Here is an 18,699-nt window from a genome sequence, read left to right as displayed (position 1 = left end):
TATCGTGGAAATAAGGGATAAGCAGCTGGGAACCAATAACCAGCTTCACCCTTGTATGTCTCTGTCCTCCTCTGAACCCTTATATTAGCCATAAATCTCTCTTGTCTCTCAGTTAATAAGCCACATACACCTCAGTACTGTATTTCCGTTCCCTGCTTCTATAATACCTTACCTCTCCCTATTTGCTATTATGTTTTGGACAATTGGCCTACAGATGCTAGCCACTTTTTGTCTGCTTCTGTAGATATAGGCATGATACTTTTGTATTTGTATTCCACTACAATGATTTCATTATGGAAGTGTTTAGGTAAAGTGATTGTTTTCAGAATTCTCTTCATTGCTGTAAGGAGTTGATATTTGGGAGTGGCAGAGAAAAGGAGTATATGACTCCTGTGGTTCCAGGGCATGTTTTAATTACTTGCATAAAGCAATTGGGCTCCCATAGTGTATAGCACCATGGTATTCACTTGCCAGCAAGAGATGAATTAAATTGGGAAAATAACCATTAGAGAATATTTCATCTTTTGACATTCTTGTATGTTTCGTTTACGTAAGCAAAACAGTGACTTCCAGAACTCAAAGCGAGTGTGTACTATTTTAATATATCTGCACAGAGTACTTTTGTTAACTAAGGCATTCAGTTTGCAGACATTAGATTCCCCAAGTCCATAGTGAATAAATCATATACCTAGCTTGCAAATCTCTGCAGATCATTTTGAACACACTGCTGCCAACCACCTGCAATTTAATTTTAAAACAGTTTTTCTACAGTTCCAAAAGTTAGCAGCTTTCTTTATAATTGTTCTCTAAGGGAACTTTAAATATTGTGCTTTGGAGGCAGATTTTTTTTAACCCAATCCATAATAAATAATATTTTGACAATGAATAATTTTGCACAAAAATGATATTTAAATAATGTAAACTAGTTTTAGAACTTTTATGTTTTCTGTATAAAATACTCAAATACATGATAGGCTTATTGATTAGTTATTATTTTGTGATTCTTTTGATTAAAATGGTTATTTGAGACCTCTTAAAGTTACTGGTTGGTCATACATTGTCCCCCCCGCCCAGACTATGTTAATCATACTAAAGTGTGGTTAGTTGTAATTAATCTTTTCATAATATCTCTAGTTAAGTATTTAAAACCAGATATTTAAGGTAAATAATGATGTATGTGAAAAATTAGAAAACTATTGAATTGATGGGCTGCAGTATTTAGACAGACTTCCTATATAATGTGTTTTTCTAATTGGCATGCTAAAATTGTATACATGAAAAAATAAATTCCTTTAATTTTATTATGGTAGAGCCCATATAAATGGACCAGAATGAGGTTGTGAGCTGATTTGCTTATTTGATTCTAATCTTCTCAGTGCACTATCCTTAAATGCTGTAACCCTTTTGGTTTCTTTAAAATCATCAGAGTCAGAATGACCAGTAATATTGGTTTAAATGAAGTTTTACGGTATTTGTGGTGCTATTTGAAAAGAAGCTGAAATGTTAGTAGTTGAAAAGAAGATAAATGGTTGAATTCCTAAGCATAATAATTTAAGTTTGCCATATTTGACTGGAACTATATCAGAGGTTTTTCCCCCAATCACAAATACCTCAGTGTCAGAAAATAAGAATAATTATAAGTTAAATCAGAATCCAATAAGAATATATTTGCATCTTAATTTTAAGTACTGCTGCTCTGAGACCTTTAGTTCAGCTGTGCTTTGTAAGGAAACTCAAACCTTTGCTGGCTTGTGGTTTTCCTGATATGTTAATGTCATATTTGATGGAAGTAATTGGATAAAGGAGAGTTTGCCATCCTTTTAGGGCCAATGGGCACATTTACAAACTGAAGAAACAGCCTTGGGTACCACACAACCTATTCTGTTGCCTGCAATAGGATGCTTTTTTCAAATCTAATTTCAGCAAGGACCCTGAGGGCACCTGCAAATCCCTAGGATAAGGGATTGTTAACACCATCAGTATTAAGAGGCTACATAAACTCTGTGGAGTTTGGGTGATGGTAAACTGCAATGAAATGTTTGATTACATAATCTCTATGATAGGTTTAGGGAAGGGTATAGGTATGACTTTGTGAGGATATATATGTGCAAGTGCAGGAGGGATTCTAATGTGTAATTTGGAATCAAGGCTGGAATGGTTTGGTTTTTCAGGATTTAACCTGTTGGGTTAGTAGTTTCTATACCTTGTGACATGATATTTTGCTGTGGTGGGAGGTTATCTTGGTAGTAGAACAATACCGTAAAAGTGTCTTGGAAAAAATTCTGCAGCTCACTTTATATCGATTAGAGATTATGTCAGCAGATTGCTTGAATTATGTCATTATATTTACTTAATCACAGTTCTTTGGGGCAACTTGGGCACCAAGAAAAAAGTTTACCATTCCCAGAATACTGAGCTTTAATAACGTAATCTAAATTTGCAGCATCAAACTAGTCAAATATGCTCAAGAAAAATGGCCAAACTCATGATAGGTTTTTTTTTATTGGGTGTCTAATATCTGCGCTATTAGTTCCAGGCTGATGTCTTTCCCACTCTCAGTGCTTTTGTGCATAGCTTATAAATCTCTTTTCATCATCTTATATGACTTTTTCAAAGCAAGGCTAACATAATATAAGGCAGAATAAAAGAAAGTCACTGAAGGTCGAACAGGCAATCAAATTATTACTGATTCCTCAGTGAACACTAATGGACCTTTATAATGTGATTAGTTGTGAATATCTGTGCCCTCATTCACAAGGGTTCGTTTTTAGTAAAATTATAGTATATTCTTTGCTCAATTTGGATTGATTTGACTAAGTTGTGCATGGCAGAGTGTGGTGACTGGTTTCCATGTTAAAAGTTTCAGTTACAAGAACAACTTATCTATTAAGTTGCTCATGAATAATAATAATTATCTCTGCAACATGACGCCCTACTGTGGTGATGCTTCTAAGCAGTACCAGTTCGTCAAGGAAAGAATATGTAGAAGTTAACAGGTTTCTTAATTGGGTGGAAGTGAGGGGGTAACTGTCTTGCCTGCCAAACTCTAATTTGTGGTCCTAAGTATGTATCCTGTAAGTGCATTGTCCTGCTGAGCTGTCTCACATTTTCAGTTTATAGTTCCACCTTTTTAAATAAATAGGGCAAAGCAAAGCAATATCTAACCTATATGAAATAAATAAAATAAATGTGTATGACTAAGGGGGAGGGAGAGTTAGTGATCTCTGTGTGTAAGGTGTGTTTAATGTGTGCATATGAATTGGATAATTGAGTAATGGCTGTGGGTTGGTGTGGAATTTATGCAAAGAATACGCACGCATTGTGCATTTCCACTTGAAAGTTCATCAAAAAACCTAATTTGTGCATTTGAGTGTAGCTTTGTTTCTTATAGTACCTTTAAATTTTCCTCCTCTAAAGACTTGTGGGAGTTATGAAATCTAGTTGTTGGCTGACAGAAGGAAGTCTTGCTTTGAACAGAAAGGCAAATCAGACATTGCTGCCTTAAATGCATTGTCTTTAAACAGGGTTGAAACCAGATTTCTATGAAGTCCCCAGCTGTCCATCACAAGATGATAAATACATCTTTTCAGATACCAAAGTCTTGAATGATGATAGTAAAGTGAAGTGTTATGGTCAGATTTCAAAGGAACTACTCCAATATGTCCCAGGTTCTCCTGCATCAGAAACCTGTAATATAACATCCATATAACAGAGTACCTAACTTTCCTTCATAACAGTCTTTGTCTTCATTAACACCATTTGGAGTTTTAAAAATAAATCAATTTAGTTGGAAGCTCTCTCAAACTACAGCCAGGGAATAGAATGATGATAGATTGGAATATCTAGTGAAATCCCCTGGCACTTTACTAGACAGTACTGAGTTAAAATATCCATTGCTATGTGCTGTACTGGAGCTGTGAAAATACATTAATTTTTTATATTAGTGTGGTAAGAAATGCTGACAAGGATACTGCAGGCGCTGACTGAGACTTTTCACTATTTTTCTTTACAGATCCAACTAATCTTGCAGTTTGTAGCTTTGCTGTGGGCTGGCTGCAAAAAATTGTATAACTGAGCCCAAGGTCTCAATTTTTTTACATAGTCACTTTTGGAGTTGCTGCTGTTTGTACATTTCAAAGAATAAACTGCTGTAACCAGTGCTTTTTTTCTGGGGGGACGCATGGATTACGCATACCCACAAACATTTTGTGAATCTAAGTTTGGCCTCATTGAGGGGCGTTATTTCAATATGAGTAGGAAAATGAGAGTATCCCTAAACACTTTTTTTTTTAAGAAAAAAAGCACTGACTTAAGAGGTCATCTTAGTGTCCTATGTAAATGTAAGCAGACTTACAGAAAAGTAGAGTATGCAAAGACTCTCAAGGATGAACCCATGAAAATAATCAAACAGTAATTTGTTCCAGTGCAATTATTCCAGTTCAACACACGCTACAATTACTAGGATGTGGTGGTTTTAATGTATTATTTTTAAGCTGAAGGGTGGCAAAGAAATTAATTAAGCATAACATAGATTGCGACATGAGTGAGAAATCAAATGTGTAGACACACTCACACAATATCTAATGTGTGTATATACTATATATATGTGTGTGTACACACACACACGAGCTTATTTCATTTTTACATAACTAAATACAACTATGGAAAGGTTTACGTATTCTTAATGTTTGCTGAAAAGAGCAGAGGCAACTAGATTTGGACTATTTTGTTTGTTCAACATTTAAGGTAGCATAAAGAACAGAGGGAAAACTGAAAAGGAAGTCAAGTTCAGAAATGGTTTCTGCTTTTGGAGGTAAAAGGGATGTCAGAGACAGCAAATTTCCCTTTGCTCTGTTCTTCGCTCTGAAATGTACTGCATTTGCTTTTTAAAATAATTTGTTAATTTTATTATGATTATATTCTGTAGTTCCTCCCAAAAGAAACCCAAAGTGGAAAAACGGCATTTCAGTGGTATTGCAATATGGTATCACAATGGGGTCTTGTGAATTATCTCTTGGCAGTGCCAAAAGGATTTTATGCCCATGCTGTTATTCCATGTGTTTTCCATCATTTCAAATGGTGATAAGTTTGGAATGGGATTTGGTTGTGGTATGTTGGTGGCAGAATCCTTCACATTCCTAAATGTCTATTAGGTACTGAAATCCATCTTTTTACTGTTTTCAGACCATAGAAAGATAATTTGTTTAATGAATTTTTTTAAAGTATTACTTTTATTACTTTTGCCCCATCATATCAATATGTTAGACTGGTTTGGTTAGCAGCATCTCTGAATAATGGGAAAAGGCTGTAGGGTAGTAAGTTTTGTAAATATATTGTCTTGATTTTTTTTTTTTAAACCACTAGCTGAAATATAATCTACTTCATGTACTGCCTAACCGTTTAGGGGACAGAGGAGAGCTGTTGGCTTCTGGTTATAGTTTCAAGCTTCTATAAAAGCAAAGAATACTTGCAGGGAGTTACCTCTGCAGATATATTCAATGCTTATAATTTTAAATTTTTGTTCTATCATCTGGTACTTCCTTTGTCATTTGCTGGAGGAGAGGAACCCTTTTCATCATGTTCTTTCTTCCCCAGAGTCCTTTTAGACACACTTTACTCTATCCTTCATGCCGTTAAGGCAAAGAAACTATTGAACCCACAGGTTGTCACTGCTTCAATGATGCCCCCAAACTTCATTGTACTTGAATATTCAGTGTCACCTTCAACTTCCTTTTTTTTTCTTTATGCAGGTGACAGATCAGTCGGTTAAAGCATTCGCTGAACATTGTCCCGAGTTGCAGTATGTTGGGTTTATGGGCTGTTCTGTTACATCTAAAGGAGTCATACACCTTACCAATGTAAGTACAGCAACAAGGTTTCCTGTTGTCAGTTCCAGTTAGGATAATATTGCTCAATAGACATAACTGAGAGGTGTTTTTCATAGAGTCAAAATTATACAGTTATGGTAATCTTACATACTAGAAGCAATATTAGGGATGCATTTTTTAATACGGATAACAGTTTTGTAGATGCATTCATTTATTATTAACATTAGCTTTAACTACGCACATCTAGCTGACACATAAAACTGATACAAGTGGCAGCTTTGGTGCACACCAGCCAGATTGCACCAGTTAGAAGTGTATATTAAGACATAGGATCAATTTTGTGATGCGAGGAAAGCTCTTTTATCGAAAAGAATGTCTATAGGTGATAGCTAAGAACCAAATAAAAGATATCCAGGTCCACAACCAGAAAAACTTGATAAATCAAGTTCACAGTGGGCCTTTTCTGTTTATCATTGGCAATTGGTTGTAGGGAAAAGTGAAAGAAAAAAACATGGCTTTGCTTATTATTCTTTCACATATATTTATTCCTTTTCTGGATCATCTCCTAAGTTGCTCATCAATTGACTGGAAATAGTGGATGTCACATTAATGTGAAGGATATAGATGCTGTATCAAGTAAAGGAAGAGCAGCAAGAAGGTGACAAAGAATAGGACACATTGCAATAGACCTAGAGAAGTGCGAGTGGTGTTTTTTTCCCCTTATAAGTGGGGATTCCTCCCTCTCCTCCCTACGGTAGCTTCCTGCACACACTAGAAATATCAAAAGGGCCTGCAGACCCTTTGGAACGGCATGGGATGGGGTCTGGTGCTGTAAAGGAGAAATGGGCAGAGTTTGGGAAGGTTACTTTGCATGAGTAGAATTGCTTTTTAATGTGTACGGGGCACTTTAGAAGCCAAGCAACCATAAATACAAACAAAATGCAGTTCATTCAGGAGAAGTTGCAGATGGGGGCCGTGATGTGGGTTTTCTTCAGAAATTGAACTTGTATTTCAATGCCCTAAATTAATTGGCACCTTGCTTGGGTTATATGCAATTTGGGTTTTAATTTACTGTTTTGCTTACAATCTTAATCTTTTATTTATTATTTTAAATACTTATATCCCACCCTTTGCATAATGTGAATTCAAGGCAGCTTCTATAAAAGTGCAACACGCAATAAATAAAAAATACAATATAAAATTACAAGAAAATCAAACATCAAGTTTTTAATGGAGATGAACCTAATTAAAACAACAAGATCAACTCAATTCAAAGCCTTCTGGAACAGCCATATCGAGTTAACAAACAAATAGACCATGTGTAATCCTAATTCCTAATTCCACTTAAAAACCATTGAAATCAGTGGGATTTAACTTTGAGTATACATAGTTAAGATTTATATTGAGAGGGAGGGAGGGGGAAAAAATTAGTGAGCAAGTGCTTGTATAGGTATGATATGGAAGTTTGGGAAGGAAATTTGGGTCGGGGTTCATTTTTGGTGATGGGTGGCCAAAGAACCAACACCAACTGTCCCCTCTAAAACCAGAAGAAAAGGCTGTGATTTAATCTGACAATGAGTGGGCAAGGCTGCTTGTACCGCTCATTGCCAAATTGCCCAATTTCAACTGTCCCCTAGCTTGAGTGGAGGGGTCATTTGCTATTGCTGTGTTGAGCTTTCAAGCTTTCCCCCCTCCTTTTACAACCTAGCTTCTCTAGTAACCTCAATATTTGATTGGCTTACTATATTTATGAATTTTTCTCTGTTAAAAAAAAAAATGTACTGAAGCAATGTGCAACAAAAATACAGGGCCCAAACTCATTGTTTGCTGTATGTAGCTAACTTTTATGCTCTTCCCAGCTGAGGTAAACATTATTTTCATTCTGTGCTGCTTAATCATGTTGCTTCACAAGCTGCACTTTTGGGTTTTTTCCTTTCAAGTTTGGGTGAATGTGAGGGGCCACTGTAGCTGGTTCCTCTGGGAGTTGAATAACGAACACTTCTCACTAAGCTGCTATTTCCTCAGTTGCTACCCCTTTTAATTTGTGAAATATATGTCCTCTCTAACCCAACTATAGCTCACTTCTAGGAAAATGAGAGGTTTTGCAAAAAGAATGCAAAATCATGACATGTGCTGCTGAGATGACTCCTCCCATTCTTGGAAAATATTTTCTCTCTACTTCTTAATTTAAATAGTTCCAGTAGAAAGCCCTTTCTTGGTGAATGTCGCTATAAAATGCCTATCTCGCCCAGTATAGTTTACGTATATATTTACTGACACTTAAAGCTGTTTCCTTTGAATGAGTTCTCAACTTCTATCAGTGTTAGCTTGTTATTAATCTTAATGGAGGTTCTAGAGACATCCTTGCCACATTTGGACAGGGACAATATTGCATTACTTGTAGTTGGATACTGTGTCTGTGTAAGAAGGACCTGCCTTATTTACAAGTGATTATTGAATATAGTTTCTACCTGTCAGCTAGTTATGATTGTCACTCTAGAGCTCCCAGATTTTCTTTGGTCATATCTGTAACATTGTCGCTCTAAACACGTGTCACAACATCTATAGAGTGCTATACGGTGGTACCTTGGGTTACAAACTTAATTCGTTCTGGAGGTCCGTTCTTAACCTAAAACTGTTCTTAACCTGAGGTACCACTTTAGCTAATGGGGCCTCCCACCGCCGGTGCACAGTTTCTGTTCTTATCCTGAGGTAAAGTTCTTAATCCAAGGTACTACTTCTGGGTTAGTGGAGTCTGTAACCTGAAGTGTTTGTAACGTGAAGCGTTTGTAACCCGAGGTACCACTGTATATCAGTACAGCAGTATTATTTAAATAATAGGCCTGAAAGCAGGGACTATTTTGTTAACTGATATCCATACTTGGAAATACAGGAATTAATTCAAATGCTAATATGTTCATGTTTATTATAATTCATACTAACAGTTATTGAGTTAAATTGAATGCTTTTCATCAGTATCAAATCATATGGGTAGGAAACTTCAGATTGTATGATGGTGATGATGATGCTATTTAGCTTGGTAAGGATCCCAAATGGGACTTTTGTACTTGATATATTAAATTTTAGCACATGACTATTTATTTTCCAGTATTACTTTGCAAGAATATATCATATTTACTCTTTTCACATTGGGTATGATAAGTGTTATCAGGGTTTTTCTTTAATTACTGTGGTTGGTACCCTAGAGGATCTATGTCCTGATGGAGGGAACCTGTCAGCAGAACAGGGCAGAGGCACTTTTTGGTGATTCCCCTTGTTTCTGCAGCCTCCCATGCTCTCGCTTCTTCTCCAGAGAATCACCCAACCTGCTGGAGCAAATAAGTGAGGCACAAGTTACAGAGAGGAAGGGAAATAGATGGAAATTGCCTCCCTCTTCGATTCTGCTGATGGATACCATTGAATACTACCCTGTGTAGCTTTGTGGCTGATTTTTTTTTTTAAAGTTTTGTCAATAGGCTTTCCTTTGTAACTTCATTTCAAAAGTTTAATAGCATATTTTTTAAATAAATAAATTACATTAAAAATATTACATTAATTCCATTAGTTCATTCATTGGTGAAGAACAGAGCCAAAGATACTCCTTTTAAATAAAAATATACAGCAAGTCCTCTTTGTTTTTGCAGCTTTTCTATTGCATAGGTAGAAAAAAAATAACATTAATTAAAGGACAAAAGCAGGTTCAAGCAGATCAAAACTGCAATTAATTCTATAAATAGTTTATATATGAATTATAAAACTTACCATTGTATTTATCTTAATAGCTAAGAAACCTTTCCAGCTTGGATCTACGTCATATCACAGAACTGGATAATGAAACAGTGATGGAAATAGTAAAGAGATGCAAAAACCTTACCTCCCTCAATCTGTGTCTGAACTGGATTATAAATGACAGGTAACTTCATCATAGAAAAGCAAAGTCAAACCATTGTGTTAAATATGATTAATAATTGATAATTTTATGAAGCTGGGAAGAAATGAATCTTAAAAGTCAGCACAGTCTTTTTAGAATAATGTCGCTGTGTGCATTTTAACATTAGCTATCTTGAAGGAGAATCCTTGCCTAAAAATAGATATGCCTATTAGTAAATCTGATTGTAGGTCTGAATTTTGAATGCAGACTTCCTGCTTTGAACTCCCTTGCTAAAAAGGTAGATGTATGTATATTGAGCCAGTTCACCCATGGCAGTTAGCCAAACCATGGCTGAGTGTGAATGCACAAGCTTGTGGGCTCCTGGAGAGAGATTGTGATCATGTTGCACCTCCTCTAGTTTTCCTGCTTCACTGCTGTGAGTAAGCCATTGTCACTGAAACATGGCCTCAGGGTTTCCAGATAAGCGAGGTTTGCTCCTGATTTGAAGCTTGTGGTTTGTTAGAAACAAACAAACCACAACCTCAGATTCAGATGATTTTAAACCAGCCACACATGATATTTATGTAACAATCATGATTGTGTAACAAACCACCTCTAAGGATGCAATCCTACAAAAGTGTACCAGACAATAGGTTTCCCTGAATATAGTGGAACTTGCTTCCAATTTAACATACATGGGATTGTGCATGCAGGTAGCTGGGGAATTTGTGTTTCAAGTGGAAAGGCTGAAAGGAAACTGTGTTTAACCTGAGAAAATACTGGTGACTTTCAAAAAGCTAAAAGCAGTAATAGGAAGAGGAACTTGTGTTATCTTTGATCAACTAAACGTAAACAAGAAACAGAGGTTTAAAGTGACATTAGATCTTAGGTTAGGAAAAATCTTTTAAATATGAAAATGGAGGAGCCTTGGAAGATTGGAAAATTTTCTCCTCTCTTGGATATTTCTCAAAAAGGGGTTAGTCAATTGTGTGTGTTTTTTCTTATGGAAGGAATTTGTCTCGATGGATTATTTACTCAAGTCTTTTTTCTACTCGATTCTGTGGTGCTGCTATAAAAAGGTGTTTATTATTAGATGTAAGTTATTAAATGGAAATGGTAGAATGTTCTCTGTTTCTAAAGGATAGCCTTTGTTATGATCTTGAAAACATGTTTTCATATCTTTTTTTTAAAAAAAACACCACACTAAATAAATTGAAAATCCATATAAGGGCTCCTATCAAAGCATAAGCTTTATAGTCGACTAGTTGGAATTAAAATAATTTAGCCTGTTTGTTCCAGCTGTATTAATTAGCTGATTCAAAGATGCATGCCAGAAAATAACATCACAAAACAAATACACCAGTGCAAATGTTTAGAATTGAGGTGCCAATCAGTGAACTCCCTGCTGCCCTCATGCCAGGTTTGTTTATGCAATATAGACTCGTTCAAATAGAAGAGTTTAAAAATAGTTTTAGAAAAGGCTTGGTTTCATAAGCTTCCCTGTTGTGGAGGAGCCAAGTGAAGATATGCATCTGCATTTACAGCAGCCTCACAGGTCATGGTGCATTGACAAGATGTATTCCACAAGCTATCTTATCACATATGTGGTTTCACGCTGTACCAGATTTTAGAATAGCCCCAGGCAGCATAACCAATGGACAGGGATGGAGTTGCCGTCCAAAACTTCAGAAGGGCACCAGGGTGGTGAACGCTGTTCTAAAGTTATGCTGTGGACTTCAATCTTAAACCTTTCTGTCCTCAAGAACTGAAATTCTTCCAGAAAACACAGTGTTAGTTTTTAGATACACTGCTTCCTGACAGAAGGTTGTTATTTTATGTGTGTGCAGGGGGAGCTGCATAACTATAATGCCATTCAGTTATGCAGGGAACCCTGTGGAAACCAACTGTTCAGCTTTTGAGTAGAAAGGTGACTCAGAAATGGGTTTTAATAATAGTAGTAGTAATGAAAAAGCACATTGAACTTACAGTGTTTCTGCACCTCCTAGCTATAATATTGTGAGACAACTCTCCCAGCCTCTGATTCATTGACAGGGTAGAGGCATTCATTATCTAGGGGTACTTGCACCTGCTTTCACAGTGGAAGAGTTGAGCCTCCCTTTTGAAGTTTATCATGGCTTGTATTCCACTAACCTGTACTCGGAGTAGACTGATATCAATATATTAATGGACCCAAGCTAGTCATGGCCATTTATTTCAGTGGGTCTACTCTGAGCAAAAGTTAACTGAATAGCCTCACGTGTTTGCTAAATCTTGGTGTAGCCGAAGTAATTGTAGTAGTACATTCTGATGTAAATCTTACTTGGTCCCTGCTTCTAGTAGTAGCTGTGTTGGTCCATGTCAGCAGATGCAATGAAGAGTGTTATAGCACCTGTAAGATTAACAAATGTATTGTGTTATTCCAGAATTCATTTGTTGGCCTTCAAGGTACTGCAAGACTCTTCTTTGGTCACTTTTCTTTAAAATCAATTACATATGTTATAGATTCCATGGGAAATGTTTTCCCCTTCCCATGACACCCTGTTATACATCAAAGTGTCCAAGCCCATTTTTAAAAAATACTGTCTCTAAACTATCTTTTTTTTATAAAAAAAACCCTAACCATCTCCTGTGACACAATGGCTGCATTAACAGCAATTGGCTGTTAACAAGAAAGTTGGTGGTCCGAGCTGTGGGCAGAATTCCTGGATTGTAGGGGGTTGGACTACATGACCCTTGGGGTCCCTTCCAACTCTACAATTCTGTGATTCTATGATTCTGGTGGATGGGTTTTTATTAAAGCTCAAATATGAAATATTTATTCAGTATGCAACATATTATAACATATATTGGAAAGTGGATAATGAAAATAAATTGAGGATGGTGTGATGGACTGAATTGCAAAATGTTGTTGATAGCCTGGTAACACAGATGCTTGATATAACTTGACTGCACTTAATTTTAATAGCCTTTCTTGTAGCTAGGAATTTCCATCGTCCACTGTATTTTTATTTATTTTTGATATCTTTACTGGAGTGTAAAACATAGAAGGAAAAATGTGGGAATGAAATATACAAAGGAAAAAACGGAGATGTAAAGGATGAAGTTCTTTTGGTCCTTCCCTCAACTGGGCTCCAAATATGAAATCAAACTTCTCTCAGTTGAAGTTTCTATTAAACAAGAAAATTACCACTTTAACCTAGAATTAACCAGAGCATAGGCAACAGTAGTCAGGTAGTCCATGTCCAGGTTTGGGAGCAGCTGGGCCGTCAGCTCAGCTGATGGAAGGCAGTCCATGCTACTGAGGCCAGAAATAGATCTACAACTACCCCCAAACCACAACCTCTTCCTTCAGAGGGAGTGTAACCCCGTCCAGAGTAGGGCACATCCCACTCATCCGGTCTAGGAAAGCACCCACAAACGATGCCTAAGTCTTGCCTGGATTTAGCTTCAGGCTATTGGCTTTTGTCCAGTACGCTACAGAGCAAGACTTCAGTCCAGCACATGGACTGCACACCTGCAGAGCATAGAAGTAGAGCATGTGTATCATCAGTCTATTGCTGACCACACACTCCAAAACTCCAAAATTAATGCTAGATTATTATTATGTACAAAACTGAACCTGTTTTTTTGCCGTCGTATTAAATCATTGCCTTGCTATTTCTACATTACAGCCACCCATAAAATATCCTATGCATTTTTGTACCACATCATTATTTCGCCTTGTGCAATTTGCATTGAATTTCTTATTTTCAATAGCTGCCGACCTTTACTGGGCTCAGACTTGTGGCACACATGCTTGTGTTTTGCTGCTGTGACTCTAAGCAGTTCTCTTTAATAAAAGAGCCATTGATGATACTTCATGTTTTATTAAAAGCTGTTTTGTTTTAAAACATCTGTGACTTCAAGGCAAGTGTGTGGTAGTGAAAATTAATTTATTTTTACCTAGAGCTAAAGCATGTTCATGCAAGATAGCTTTGAATTATTTTTAATGGGCGAAGAAAACTACTTTTTCATCAGGATGAGCAAACATGTTTCACAGATGTTGAGTAATAAAAAGCATCCTTAATGTAGTTTATTTTTAAATGGCTTATTAGGGCAGTCTAAACTATGCTGAATGTCTCAGCAGGTGTTTAAACTCTTCTAAATATGCATAGAGCATATGCACCATTTTGGTAAATAAATTTGCAAAAACAATTTGCTGCTTCACATCTGGAGATAATGCAAAATGGTTGTAAATTTCGTAGGGAACCTTTATTGGAAAAGTAATCTCAAATGTTTACAAATATTGTTCTCTTGTTTTAGTTAGTCATTTTTGATACATTTATTCTCTAGAATTCATGATATTTAGTCAATGTAGGGAGAGATTCGCTAATCCGGCAGAACATAACTGTTTCTTGTGCATTCTAAACTTGTTTCAGTGAGCATACTATTTTGCCAATATGCAAGAGAATACTTGGCAGATTCCAGAGTATAGTCTTAAGTCATATGGTTTGGTACCCTTGCCGAAGCTAAGCAGATCTGGATCTCATCAATAATACAAATTTAGTCAAAGAAGAAGTCAGTCCACACCAACACTCCCAGATAACTAAGGGAAAGATTCAATTAAAATTAACTATGAAGTTTTACCCTGTTTCCTCACCCCTGCTGTAGTGTGTGTGGCCTGCCTCTTTAAGAGAGGTGCCTGACTGAAACTCTTTCCCACTTTCTGGGCATGGTCCCTTCCATAGCTGAGAGGGAACCAAAAGGTATTTTGATCTTGCTTGCGTAGCAAGCACTAGCTGCTGTACTGAGTTATTAATCTGTTGTTCATGAATTTATATAAGTATTGAAGTTATTTTGACTCCTGTTTCCTCCTTATAATAGAACAGACCTGTTGCTAGGTTTCTTAACATAGTGAGTCTCCTTCCCAAACCCACAAGGATACACAGACTATGCTGAATTCTTCCTGTGCTTGACCAGTATATCCCCATGGATTTCAGCCTGAAATAGGGTAAAACGTCATAGTTAATTTTAATTGAAGCTTTCTCATAGTTATCTGGAAGTGTTTGTATGGATTGACTTATTGGATCGAGTTTGTATTATTGACTAATAGCTTCCTCTGTGAGATCTTTTATACCAATCAAAGAGTTTTGCAAACAGTTTTGATGGAAGATTTTATTTATTTTATTTTTTACAATCAAGCAGTATATAAATCTAATAAAATAAAATGAATACCAAATGTAGGATCAGTGCAAACTGTTGTGTTGAATTTGATGTTCTTTTGCTAAGAATTATCTCCACACCTATTATTATTGTTTGTTAGATTTATATACTTCCCTTCATCACAAGATCTCTGGGTGGTTCACAAAATAAAAATATAAGGTAAAAGGTAGTTAAAACAAAAACAACAAAACAATAACCTCCCCTGCCACAAACACATTTAAAAAGCTGTAGAATATTAATCAGCTCCTCCTTCCATTTTAGGATTACATTTATTAGCTGTTGTCCATGATGCCATGAATGGGATACACTGGGTCAGGTTTGAGATTTCTGTTTCTGGATTGGTTGAAAAGGCAGAATAGAGATGATTATGATATGCTCTGTCTTAGCAGATTTTAAAGAAGCATTTTGCTCATATGGTGAAGAGCAAGAGTCCAGAAATTAACTACGATTGGAGCTGGATATTTCACTGGGGGGGGGGGAATACTTGGTCAATTCTGTGGTCTGCCTTTTGTCCTGGTTGTTATGGCAAAGGAGTGCACAGCTGTTCTCAGCTTGAGTCCTTAGTTTTTGAGGCTTCTGATGAGATCTGTTTGAACTTGGACCGGCAGACACAACTACATTTATTACAAACACTTGTATTGACAGTCTCTTGGCATAAATCTTTTCATCAAAGTCTGCCTGATGCATTGAGCTCCCAAATGTTGATATCTATCATACTTGCTTTGACATTGGCCTTCAGAGTGGTCAGCGATTTGAAGAATTAATTTATTAGAATTATAGCAAAGAGAGCGAGACACTTAAGCTTTTCACAAAACAATCACAGGTTAATTGTTTGGGTCTCGGGAGACAGCACTGTCCTCATCCTCTGACTAATAAAATGTTGGAACTAATAATATATGCAAATATAAGTGTATGCGAATGATATGGAAGAGACTGAACTCTTCAGTTTTTTCCTGAAACCTTTGGTAACAGTCCAAATAGATACAGAATTTTGATAAGTGGGAAGGGATTCTGTTGCACACCTTGCCTCCTGTCAGGCATGTCACTGTGCTTACCAAGAAGGGAGGAAGCTGACGGGAGGAAATTGGTGTTGTGTGGGTCCTCATCAGCCCCGCTTTCCCTCCCAATAAGTACAGTGTACGGTGGCAACCCTCCCTTCTGGCTACCCATGAGATGCAGAAGATCAAAGTTACTTTCTAAGTACATGCTTGGATTTAGGGCAAGGGGCATTGACCCCAAAAATGGGGGCGGAGGGCAGGAATGGGACCATGGCAGATCTGAAAGAAACCTCCCTCCTGGTTGACACCTTTATGCAGATGACACCTTTATGCAGTTAAAAGGAGTCTTTCTCCCAAAAACAGATTGATGTCAATCTAAGACATGGGTAGGCAAACTAAGGCCCAGGAGCCGGCCCACTCGCCTTCTAAATCCAGCCCGTGGACGATCTGGGAATCTGTGTGTTTTTACATGAGTAGAATGTGTCCTTTTATTTAAAATGCATCTCTGGGTTATTTGTGGGGCATAGGAATTCATTCTCCCCCCGCCCCTCCCCAAATATAGTCCTGCCCCCCACAAGGTCTGAGGGACAGTGGACTGGCCCCCTGCTGAAAAAGTTTGCTGACCCCTGATTTAAGAGGATGTGCCCTATAAATATACCTCTGGTTTTACCACAAGAAAATACTATATATAAAAAAGCTTTCCCAGGAGGAAGCTTGGAAACGAGGTAGCAAGGTTGGCTGTTGGTGAGAATGTATTTTGTAGTCCTTTTCCTCATTTAAGTGTGTTTGCGACCTGTAATGACAAGGGTTTCAGAGTCTATATCAGCTAGTCATTGGAAGTCTCCAAAATGCCTAAACATTTTACAAACTCCCAGTTGCCTAGACCAGGAAAGAATAAGCCACACATCACCCCAAAAAGCTTGATTAGAAACATGATGGTGCTGAACAGGATTGCCCACCCAACCCCTTTTTACAACTGTGCTGGTGAAAGCCTCCTTTCCCCCTTTTTCTTTTGGCCAAACTTGAAAATTGTGGAAAACAGCTACTTTCACTACTTTCACTAACTGCTAGAATGTGTGGTACACAAGGTGAAAATGTGAGAAAAGTGATTAATTCTGACAATATTCATGTAGGATTTTTGAGATGGTAAACACCTCCTGTGAATTTGTTATTTAGTTCAGAGGATTTAGCATCAGCCTTCACTGCTTTATGGATTGTGGCATAAATATTTTTGGAAGATAGCTATGTAGATGTTAAATTAAGGGAGAAATTACTTGGGCTTAGATTGGTGGTAATAAAAAAATGGCAGATTTGACTTGGGTGTCGTCCAATTATATACATACTAATTCAGGAGTAAATCTTATTGAATGAGATGGCACTTCTGAGAAACCTGTGTCAGATCAGGATGTCTGTTCTGTATATGACATTCTGCACAGAAATTAAGAAAGGACAGCAGTTGGCTGGCATGACACAGCATTATAAATCCAAGTCTTCGGTGCAAAATTAAAACCGAAATGGCTTTCTATATATCATTCTTCTGTAGACCAAATATTTATGATCTTACAACGTAAAGTAGTATGAAACAGTATAAAGTGCCTTACAAAGGCATTGATAACAAGATCTAATCTCTTGTAATTATTTTATATTTTGAAACTACTTCCTATAATTAACTGCACAGCTACCCTGGCCATTCAGTTCAAAAACGAAAGGAAAAAAGTGATGGCTGTCGTGATGATTTACTGCACTGACTATATTGTTTAAGGTCTGTCAGTATTTCCATTATAAACAACATTTCTGAAGGGTGCATAACTCATCTTTTAAATTTGCCTTGGGCTCTCTCTTGGCACATGAGTTTTCAGCTGAAATGTAAATTATTTTGTAATTTGTGTATATGTGTGCACATGTGAAATGTGCTTCTCCATAAAAATGAAGGATTAGTATTGGTTGGAAGCTGACAAAGTCTGGGAAGAAGCTGCGCAAAGTACCACATAACAGGAGTCCTGAATCACTTTGGTACTGATTTACATTACATCTGTGATACCAGTTTTGGGACTCTTCCAGATAGCACATGCTAAGTCTGCATCTGCCGAGTTTAGTTATGTGTTTATATGGCAGCTACGCACTTGGAATGCTCATATGTTCAGGATTCATGGCAGGTTTAGAATGGGATGGGGAATAGTGCAAGCAAGAAATGAACTGAATGTATATATTTCTTGAGAACTAGGACATATAGTAAGTAAAATATTCTCAAGCAGAACACAGTAGTCAATGTAATATCAGTTTCAGTTTGCAACATGGACTTGGTATTGATGCCAAGGGTTGAAGCTGATGTGACACTGACTATGGATAAAATCAATGTCTGTGTAAATCTACCGTCACATGTCTCCACTTTCAAATACAGTGGAACCGCGGGTTAAGTACCATCCTCCTTACAAACACTTTGGGTTACAAGCTCCGCTAACCTGGAAGTAGGTGTTCCGGATAGCAAACTTTGCCCCGGGACACAAGCGGAAGTTGTGTGCCGACAGCACAGCGGCAGCGGGAGGCCCCATTAGCGAAAGCTCGCCTCAGGTTTAGAACGGTTTCAGGTTAAGAATGGACCTCCAGAACGAATTAAGTTCATAAACAGAGGTACCACTGTACACTGGTGTCCCTTGACCTTTTGTAACATTAGCATGGCAGCAAAAGTGGTCCAGGTGGACTTGCTACTGGCATGGTGATGTTACATGCAAATGGGCAGAGCACATGATACGTGCATTTGAATATGATGAACCATGTCTGGAATGTTTATGCATAACTG

The 18,699-nt window shown here is 37.3% G+C and overlaps 1 protein-coding gene across 2 annotated transcripts in view; it reads left to right on the top strand.

Moving 5' to 3' along the window:
- FBXL17 (F-box and leucine rich repeat protein 17) overlaps positions 1-18,699 on the top strand; it is a 145,305-nt gene that overhangs the window by 39,246 nt on the left and 87,360 nt on the right. For both annotated transcript variants that reach the window (XR_014539788.1, XM_083576842.1), the window contains exons 5-6: positions 5,751-5,858; positions 9,611-9,741. Coding sequence is in view for 1 of the 2 variants with exons in the window: in XM_083576842.1 (XP_083432968.1) it covers positions 5,751-5,858; positions 9,611-9,741 (239 nt within the window). In the remaining variant the exon portion in view is untranslated. The remainder of the gene's footprint in view (positions 1-5,750; positions 5,859-9,610; positions 9,742-18,699) is intronic.

The sequence above is a fragment of the Podarcis filfolensis genome (genome assembly GCF_964270895.1).
Source record: "Podarcis filfolensis genome assembly, chromosome: 11".
NCBI lineage: Eukaryota > Metazoa > Chordata > Lepidosauria > Squamata > Lacertidae > Podarcis > Podarcis filfolensis.
This window is presented reverse-complemented; position numbering and strand designations above follow the sequence as displayed.